Below are 9,514 nucleotides of genomic sequence, written 5' to 3'. Positions count from 1 at the left end.
ACACTATGGATAAAATTATTCTTGATTTTAATGATTTATTACTAGTTCACATTACAGGTAGTATTAATTCCAATGTTCACCAGGCCTCTAAGCTCCAACAACTGAAACAGGCAAGGCCGCAGGAGTGTCGGGATTGTAGGAAATGGAGGCAGAAAAAAAATGGTAAAATAAGGCAGGAAATAGAAACTAAAAGGGAGCAGAAGAACGGGAAAAAAGACAAAACAGAAAATGAAAGGCCCTGAGACACCAATGAGCAAACCATAGAGAAAAAGGGGAAGAAGAACCGGATAAGAAAGCATGCAAAATTTAATCAATGCCTACTATGTAGGAACCCCGACAGAAGTAAAAGCAGTAATAACAGAATGGGAAGGGGAGTTAAATGCCAATATAGAAAATGAAGAAATCCCAATAGCTGATTGGGAGCCAATAATTCAGGATCCATGACACAATCGAGGTCGCATAAAACCGTTTCGATAGGCCATCCAACAATACTGGGTAATGAAAAACATTATGGCCGAAGCAATGATAACGTACAAGGACAAAGAAGAGCCAGAAGTGGACAAGCAAGAAGAACCAAGCTTAAAATATCTCCAGAAGGAAATCCAGTTAGTTCAAGTGTAGCAATATCATCAAAACCTCTGCTTGAAGAGAATGGAAAAGCATATCCAGACACTGTTGTAGAGTGAAGCACCCGGTTCAAGTGCGAAAGATCCGAGTCCAGTAGAATTATCAGATGATTGATGCAGAGATCCATATAGTTAAATTTTGTTATTATGTTATTATCTATGAAGTATATAATAGATATAGCAACAAATGTAGCCTCAATGATAAGAATTAAACTGTTTAAATTTTGGACAGCTTTTGATGCAGTTCAGTGACCAACAAACCTGGTTTCCTGCAGGCAAGTTGAGGCCACCAGAAGTATTTTGATAGTCATAATTTACTACATATTTATGGCAAATTAATAGAAAAAGAAAGTGCTACCAAGTTTACAAATATATATATATATAGTTTAATTATTGATTATTTAAAAAAAATCTATATCATTACAACATTGATGGGAAAATATGTGATTTTCTTTTGTGAAAAATCTATATTGGATTATGGAAGATTTAGTCACTTATTGGTTGGTCCAAAAACAATGTTATTCAACAATAGTTTTACATCTTTATTTTTTAAACCTTGAATTATAATTACATTGTTGTTTTTAAATAACTCATGTGCCTTATAGTATTTGCATTAATTTTTTATTTTTTTTTCTCTCTCAAAATAACTTTGATCTTATTGGTCTTACATAATACACTATTGTTGATCTTGAAAAATATAAAAAAAATAATAACATTTCATTGCAATTTCAACAATAAGAAATGTAAAACTTCAAAATGTAAAATTACAAATTGTAACAATAACATATAATGAAGAACTTTATAATATTACAAATCAGAGTGTAGATCATTAATACATTGTGCTAGAAAAATCAAAAATATATTATACAACAATTTTTCATCAATGACAAATTATTGTTAATAATAAAAATTGGTTTATATAACATTGTTATTTTAATAAATAAAAAAAATATAATTAAAAATTAAAAATTGTAATTGCAACAAATTTAATAAATAGTGATTTTAATTTTCTTACAACAATTAGACAATTCCAATTCAATAAACCATGAACAATTATTTTGATAAATAAAAATTACACTTCAAAACTTAAAATTAAGCATTACAATATTAAGAATTAAAAAGTGTAATAGGGCACTTCAAAAATTAAAATTAAGAATCACAATTTTAAGAATTAAAAATTGTGATAGTAATAATAATTAAAAACTGTGATTGTAATATAATTAATAATAATAATTTTATTACGTTAAAATATACAAATAAAATATGAATAGGTATTTCAATTAATAATGTTTTATAAATTAGATAAGGAATTATTTTAAAAATTAAAATTGAAATTTCATATATTAAAAAGATTTAATTTGAAAAATTCAAAAAATATATATACTAGCAATTGTCCCATAAGGTACAAAGAGAGTCGGCCTGGAGTATGCCGTAAAACTGCTTCTGCTTGGCTAAGAGCTCGTCTTCCTCGGACGTAAGGAAACAGGTTAACGGCCCAAGACCCAGAGGCATCTGGCAGGAGTGAGAGCCTGCTCCCTTACGGACCACCAGCGGGTTATTACAGGTGGCGTGGTTTTCCTTGGTAACGGTGATGAGTCCAACCGACTTTCGCGGATAGCAGCCAGAGATGGCTGTCCTCACTGTTGGTTTGACACCTGAGTTTGATAGGTTTTGCCACCTTCGGAAAAAAAAAAGGTACAAAGAGAGGCCGATAGGATTATTAAATTAGAATTGTTGAATTTCTCAAGAAGAGATGTTGGTTCAAGCCTAACGGATGAGCAATTTGAGCTCGCCAAATGCCTTCTAATTGTTTTTTATTATTGTAAAATTATATTGATAATTCATTGGTTTTACTTTCAAAAGCTTAAAGGAATTTGAAGAGTAGGTATAGAATTGCTTTGTGGGATTTGATCCCAAGTGTTGAGTTGATTGCTTTAACTTGCTTGGAATAGCAACCTTGAGTGCTTTGATAATTGTACGTCCGTTGGGTGCTGGTGATTGTATCGTCTCCCCCTGCATTTTGATTATTATTCAGAGAGCTGAAGAACGTTCCACTAGAATCAACAATGGATACATTTTTATTAAGTGCATTTGAAACATTTATTACAGCCATAGGAGAATTGAAATCTAAATATAAAGTGAAGAAGTCATCAACTTCAGAGGATAATTCTATTCCTGTGGCTGCCTCTACAATAACCTTACTATTGGTTGCTATCGTTTGGTTCACAATCTGGTTCTCTCCAAGTGCTTGAAAAGTCATTAAATTATCATACGTGAACTCTTGCGAAGTATTAGTAATGAGCTTGCCATGAGAGGATTCTACCCAGCCAGAGGAAGAGATCCTGTTATTGCCAAATGCACTATCAACACGAGGCACGAGGCATTGGCATCAACTTATTCAAAGGATGTTCAAAGCTCGGCAATCCACATGATGTAGAGAAGTAACAACCTGCGAAGGCAAATGCAACAACCAATATTACATTAGAGGCTCTATAGCCAACATTCAGCTACACTTTCATGTGCCAGATAGCTAAAAAACAGATAAGCTCTAATTTAGCAGTCCTATATTACCTCGGGGAAATGGAGCAAAAGATTTTCCACATCCTTCTTTCAAGACATTTGGCTCATCAAATAATACAAGGTAATCATCAGCTGCAGTGCCCCAGAAGAAAGGCACTGAATCATCAGCATCCTAGCAAAACAAATAGTTATTGTTCAAAAGTCAAGAAACCCACAATTTCAAGGAATGCTTAATATTTTATATGGAAACAAAATATGTCCAAATAAATACTCAAGGCACCATTCTGTTATTGGGAAATTGGAAGTGCAGCCTATGACAAATCGTATGAGCAGAATTTTCGGGGTAACAGGTGCCAGTAGCCCATCTGAAAATAAATAACTAATCTTCCCCCTTCCCTCTCCCAAAACAAATAATTAGAGAAACGCTATGGGAAGATAAATTTATTTCAACAAAGTAGGAATCTCGGAAAATATTGGGAAATTGCTTTAGGCCTAAAATTTGCAAGGAGTTGGTTAGCAAATGAATAATGTGATTTTATGGCTTAAGGTACATTGAAGTTTTGTCTCTGTCTGTACCATCGTGGAAGCACCCAGCTCTTCCAGATTATCCAGCCTGATCCACTCAGTCCGGGCCATTCCTCGGAGAACAATCTCAGTTATTGACGACGCTCACACTAGCTCTTTTATATCTACATCTACGTTAAAAGGTCTATACCTATTTATATTATTTTTAGGGTTTACCGATTTATGCTTTATCTGTATACTTTTGGTATGCCTAGCAGTCCCCTTTTATTCATCATGTGTAGACACTAATAAAATTTCTTTCGTCTTCATTGTTCTAGATGAGCAACAATCACGTGTCATTCTTTCATGCTCTGAGCAATTTGTGTCAAACAAATCAGGCTAAATCTTTTGTATGTCTGGTGTTTGAATTTGCAAACAGTACTTATTGCGGTCATGTCCATTTCCTTCATTATTTTAGCATGTAGTTTATTTCCGTATGGAGTATAGGGCTTTGGATGGGATCATTAAACATCAGAGTGGAAAAAGAAAATGTTTCCAAACCTTTCTAAAATATTCAGTTTTCCTTTCATGTTTTTCCAACATTCGTGACACTTTGCTATATCAATGTGACTTAAAATAGTGGGAAGCAACTCAAAGTTTTAAGTGATCCTCTGTACCAAAATACTAAGGTTGATGTAATGGAATTTTCCCTTTCTCCATTTTCAACAAGACATATGTTCTCAGTGAATCTCTTTTGGCTTATTAAGAGTTTCTGCATGTCCTTTCTGCTTCAATGTCCGCACCAGAATCTTCCCTTACTCCATTCACACCCAAAATATTAAAGTTGATGTAATAGAATCTTCCCTTTTTCCATTATCAATATCACATGTGTTCAGTGGATCTCTTTGGGTTATTAAGAGTTTCTTTGTGTCCTGTGTCTGTGGGTATCCATTCCCACACCCAGAGTTTCTTTGTATCCTTCTGTGTTTGTGGGTATCCAGCCCACACCCCAACACAACTTGTGTGTTCCGCGCATCTATTTGGTTTATGTAGAGTTTCTTTGTGTCCTTCTGTGTTTGTGGGTATAAAGCCCCACACCCCGATGACTTCTGTGTTTGTGGGTATCCAACCCCATACCCCCAGTGGATCTCTTTGGCTTATTAAGAGTTTCTCTGTGTTCTGTGTTTGTTTGCATTTATAAAAAAAAAAAGAGGACACTCAGATAACGAGAACCATTTGTTTCTTTAAAGAAGAGAAAAGCACTTGATGCAAAATTTGTCTACTCAATAATTCTCATTAAAAGTGCCATGAAACTAAACATTAACAAATTAACAGCTAATACGCTCATGACGGACCAGCGGAGATATGTGGCAATTTAATTTTTAAACACCAGAAAGTCCCTTGGCAAATTACATGTGCATAGCTTCCTCCCTATCACGACTTGTGCCTCTCCTAATAAAAATCAATTATAACAAAATATGATACAAGAAGCGAAACAAGAGATTGGTATAAATTATGGTAAGAAATAAATTCCTTACAATGACAAGAAAGAGTAGTGAGATATAAGATATACATGAAGCCAAATAGTAAGATATAAATTCCTTACAATGATAAAAAAAGTGCACATCATTGGCACAATGGAACAGCAGAGAGAAGAAAGAGCGGAAGACTGTTCTATGATTTACCAATGGGCAATGACAATTTTTATCACTCCTAATAAAAAAACAATAAACAGACGCAACTGGTACATGAGAATAATAGAGTACAATTTTAATCTTGGTAAGATATAAATTACTTCCAATTATAAGAAAGAGTACATTCTTGGATATGATAGAAAAGCAAAGAAAAAACAGACGAAGAATGGTACATTGGTAACAAGACAAAAATCCCTCACAAGGAGAAGAAAAAGTACATTATGTAATGTGCATAACTTCCTCTGTATCACAACTTGTATCTCTCCTAATGAAAAAAATACAACCAAAATTACATGCATGAAACAAAACAAAAGGGACTGGTAATATGAGTAAGATACAAATTCCTTCCAAGGAGAAGACAGAATACATTCTTGCCATGATAGAACACAGTAGACAAAAGAAACAGAAGAAGATTGGTTAAAGAGAAGTACTTACAAGGAGAAGAAAGAGTGAATAACCAATATGATTCCAAAATTATTACACGCACTCATTTCTGCTGTAGAGCACATTTTTTTTATTTTTTATTATTTGAATAGATATACAGGAAAAATATGAAAAACCAGAGCTCAATACATATATAAATAATCTGAGTAATGACAGATCGCATGGTGAAATGTTTCCAGAGGCATCTCAAAATCAGCATGCAAGTGCAAATTTATTTTCAGCTTTAAACTAATACAATTTGAGTATACTAACAAACTTGGGTTAACCGTTCTACTCAATTCTCTGTTACCAACAAACCCAAAATTCTCACAATACGGTTCTAAGGTCATCTGCTAAGGGTTCCCTTAAGGTTGGAGATTTATAGTGGAGTCCAACAAAATCCTGGCAGGCATCTATCACCTTCCGTCATGAATCGAGATGATGTTTCTGAGCTCTCTTATCATCCAGAATCAAAATGTACAGATAAAGGTGATGGCTATGCCATGTCACAAACCATACTCTACATAGAGTTTGTCACAAATGTTGACTCCCATGGGGTTGCACAATTTTTACCAAGTAAGAACTCCAGACATCAACAACCTGCTCAGATACTTCGACTCATGACAAATCACATGATGAAATATTTGCAGAGGCATCTCAGAGTCAACACTGCTCAAAATCAGCGTTCTAGTGCAAAATTATTTTCAGCTTTAAAGTAGTACAATTTGGGTATGCTCACAAACTGGGGTTAACCTTTCTACTCAATTCTCCATTACCAACAACCCCAAAATTCTCACAACACGGTTCAAATAAGGTCATCATCTGCTAAGGGTTTCCTTTAACAATAGAGATTTGTAGTAGACTCTAGAGTCCAACAAAGTCCTGGCAGACTATCTATCACCTTCTGTCATGAATCGAGATGATGTTTCTGAGCTCTCTTATCATCTAGAATCAGTTTGTAAAGATAATGGTGATGGCCATGCCATGTCACAGACCATAATCTACATATTGTTTGTCACCAATGTTAACTCTCAAGGAGTTGCACAATTTTTACCAAGTAAGAACTCCAGAGTCCAGACATCAACAATCTCCTAAGAACTAGATTGAACTCATATTATCCTTAATCATAAGGGAAGGAAATCTAGAACCATAGACCAGAATGTATTTGGTTGAATATAGAAGGAATGTCCAAGAGTCCAAGACCACTGAAACTTTTAGCCTCTTCCAGTACAATAATGAGAAATTGAGAAATAATTACCAGGTGCAGATCCAGTAGTCGTTGCAAAAGCTGGAAAGGTAATTATTTTCGATCTTTTGTCTTTTGTTTATATTCCTGAGACCAGTACCATAGACCACTGAAACTTTTAGCCTCTTCCAGTACAATATTCAAGAAAAATCTTCTCTTAATCTCAATGTCAGCTATAAACAAAAGATCGAAAAGCTTTTGCAACGACTACTTGATCTGCACCTTGTGTAATAACAAGCTATCCTCTTGTGAGTTCCAGTTGCCTTTGGCAGTGCTGACATCTTTAGGGCTATTTCTTCAACATTGTCAGTCTAGAAAATGCAAAAGATTTAGTAAACATCTACTCCATTCAAGTTCAGAAGTATATTGGTCAGAAATTAAGATCACATAATTTACCTCCCACCCTTGCGCCTTTGCAAAAGTCCTTGCTTCAGTCTCATCTCCAAAAACATAATCCATATACCTGAGGTAAAATTGCCAGATATCATGAAACATTTCAAACAGTATAATAAATATAAGTTATAACAGAGGGAATTCGGATATCATAGAAGAAAGAAGCCAAATCAACTTGGTATGAAAATAGAAATGTTTTAAGTTCTATCTGCGTAATCATCTGCTATCTAGATATCAGACTAAAACAATGCAAGGAAGTAGGTCTTACGGAAAAACTTTCATCCATGCCTCAGTAAAACATTCACAGATATAAGGAGATGCAAGATTCATCATAAATATCTGCACGACATGAAATACAAGACCATTTGGCATGGACATTGTTAGTTTGCCAAATAACCAATAACACAATAACCCCTCTGCTTCCAGATACCAAAGTGATTACAATACACTTTACCTTCCCTTTCTGAGCTGCATGTTCAGCCACAAGTTGAATCGACTCAGGCGAGACTGCAAGGAAAAAGCCAGCAATATAAAAGAACTTGGCCTTCTCAACTGTACAACAAACAATAATTTCCTTTTAAACTTAGAGCTAAGTAAAGCCTAAGCATTGAGAAAATAACTTAAAAGAGAGCAAAAACTTCAGTACATTACCTAAAGCCCAGTTTTCGGGTGATTTCAAGTGTTCTGATTTGTAGCAATTTGTTGCTGACAAATTTACAACCACTGACCTGAACATTACAAGGTTAATATTTAAACGAGTCAAGAGAGAAAAACCTGACGAGAACAGCTGGCAATGAAGCGAATATTATGTGCATAGGTCAAGAAACTCAGGTATCTGGGGTGTCAGTGACAAAAGAACTAGTACACTGTACAATACAATAACACACTGTTAAGAGACATTTTCAGTGCTCACCTTTCACCCCCAACGATAAGAACAACACATGTACCAGTTGGTTTTGTTTCATCCTCATAATAATGCACCTGTATGAAACACAAAATACAGTTTCTCATATCAGTGATTCTTCAGGGAAACATAGTACTTTTGCAATGAAAACGAACTATACTGAAGATAATGGAAGTTACATTGACTCCAGGGGCTTTCGAATTTTTCTTCATCTCTGCCCCAAACTTGTCCTTGCCAAGAAGGGTGCCTGAGACCAGTAATAGACATGCACAGAGATAAAGGAAATCACGGTTACCACAACCCTCACGGCCTAGATCCGCGAGACTGAATCTCTTTAAGGAAACGACAGACTGAAAACCTAAGGGAACTTGGAATGTTACCTTCGAGCGTCCTCGAGTTTATTCCGCTTCCTGGGAAAACATGGACAGAACCTACTACAAGAATCGCTATGAAACAGTAAGTCAGAGACTAAGGGAACAAGAAACCTAGGCCTCTGCAAGAAAGAAGAGGAAACACATTATAAACCACACCCTACTTGTAAATCAAGAAAATCAAACATTAATGGAAATGAAACAAAACAAAAACGAGTTATTGGGAAAAACAAATAAAAAAAGCTAACTAATACCTGCCATTCAGCGCCTTTCTCCAGCAACATATGCCATGGTTGAGTTCCTTTCTAAGAAAAATTTTCATATGCAGAATACTCAACTCCTGAGGAATCGTCAGACTCATGGTAAAGGGGAGTCGAGCTTGAATGCATATCCTGAGAATTTTGGTAGCAGAGGGAACCAGGACATGGGCACGGAGGAAGTCGGAACATGTTCACATGTGGAATAACGAGGCACGGAGAAGGGATTAATACTCTCGAAGAGAAGAGGAAGGAGGTTCGTCTCTCCATGCACAAACCAGAACCTGCAAAACCCTCACCTCAAAACGCGATGACAACAAACAAAAATGCAAAAGCGAAATGAGACGTAGGGTTTTAGGCATGCAGTTAGGGTTAGGACCAAACCTCCACCAATTATCCTCCTTCAGGTGATCATAACCCTAGATCATCACCATGGTCGGGTTGGGCGTGAACCACAAGAGTACCTTACCCATCACGTGAACAAGACCAGGTGGCAACAGGACATTACGCCACGCGAATGTGGACCCAGGACGCCAGGTGTCAACGTTAGGAACAAAAGGACGACGAAAGTTTCTT

General features: G+C 35.8%; 1 protein-coding gene across 5 annotated transcripts; it reads right to left on the bottom strand.

Moving 5' to 3' along the window:
• Positions 1 to 2,328: 2,328 nt before the first annotated feature.
• LOC149155745 (adenosine kinase 2-like) lies at positions 2,329 to 9,197 on the bottom strand. 5 transcript variants are annotated; one of them, XM_089445968.1, is made up of 11 exons: positions 8,936 to 9,193; positions 8,691 to 8,756; positions 8,490 to 8,557; positions 8,320 to 8,387; positions 8,058 to 8,134; positions 7,861 to 7,958; positions 7,675 to 7,745; positions 7,410 to 7,476; positions 3,198 to 3,318; positions 2,950 to 3,075; positions 2,329 to 2,639 (listed from the first exon to the last, which is right to left on the bottom strand). In XM_089445968.1, exons 1-10 carry the CDS (start codon positions 8,940 to 8,942, stop codon positions 2,990 to 2,992), a joined length of 729 nt encoding a protein of 242 aa, XP_089302094.1. In that variant the 5' UTR covers positions 8,943 to 9,193; the 3' UTR covers positions 2,329 to 2,639; positions 2,950 to 2,989. The 5 variants fall into 5 exon arrangements, with proteins under 5 accessions (XP_089302094.1, XP_089302096.1, XP_089302093.1 ...); XM_089445970.1 differs by having other exon boundaries at positions 2,329 to 3,075; positions 7,861 to 7,913; positions 8,936 to 9,197; XM_089445967.1 differs by having other exon boundaries at positions 2,329 to 3,075; positions 8,936 to 9,192.
• Positions 9,198 to 9,514: the final 317 nt, after the last annotated feature.

The sequence above is a fragment of the Pinus tabuliformis genome, chromosome 9 (genome assembly GCF_031772625.1).
Source record: "Pinus tabuliformis cultivar Carrire ecotype Pingquan chromosome 9, CPIR1, whole genome shotgun sequence".
Taxonomy (NCBI): domain Eukaryota; kingdom Viridiplantae; phylum Streptophyta; class Pinopsida; order Pinales; family Pinaceae; genus Pinus; species Pinus tabuliformis.
Note: the sequence above shows the minus strand (reverse complement) of the source record. Positions and strands in the feature narration are given on the sequence as shown.

Bases quoted from the DNA above. Each gene is read 5' to 3' on its own strand.
- LOC149155745 (XM_089445968.1), bottom strand. The intron at 8,388-8,489 runs GTAACTTCCATT...TGTTTCATACAG, and splicing joins CGAAAGCCCCTGGAGTCAAT to GTGCATTATTATGAGGATGA. The intron at 8,135-8,319 runs GTGAGCACTGAA...TGTAATGTTCAG, and splicing joins CTTATCGTTGGGGGTGAAAG to GTCAGTGGTTGTAAATTTGT.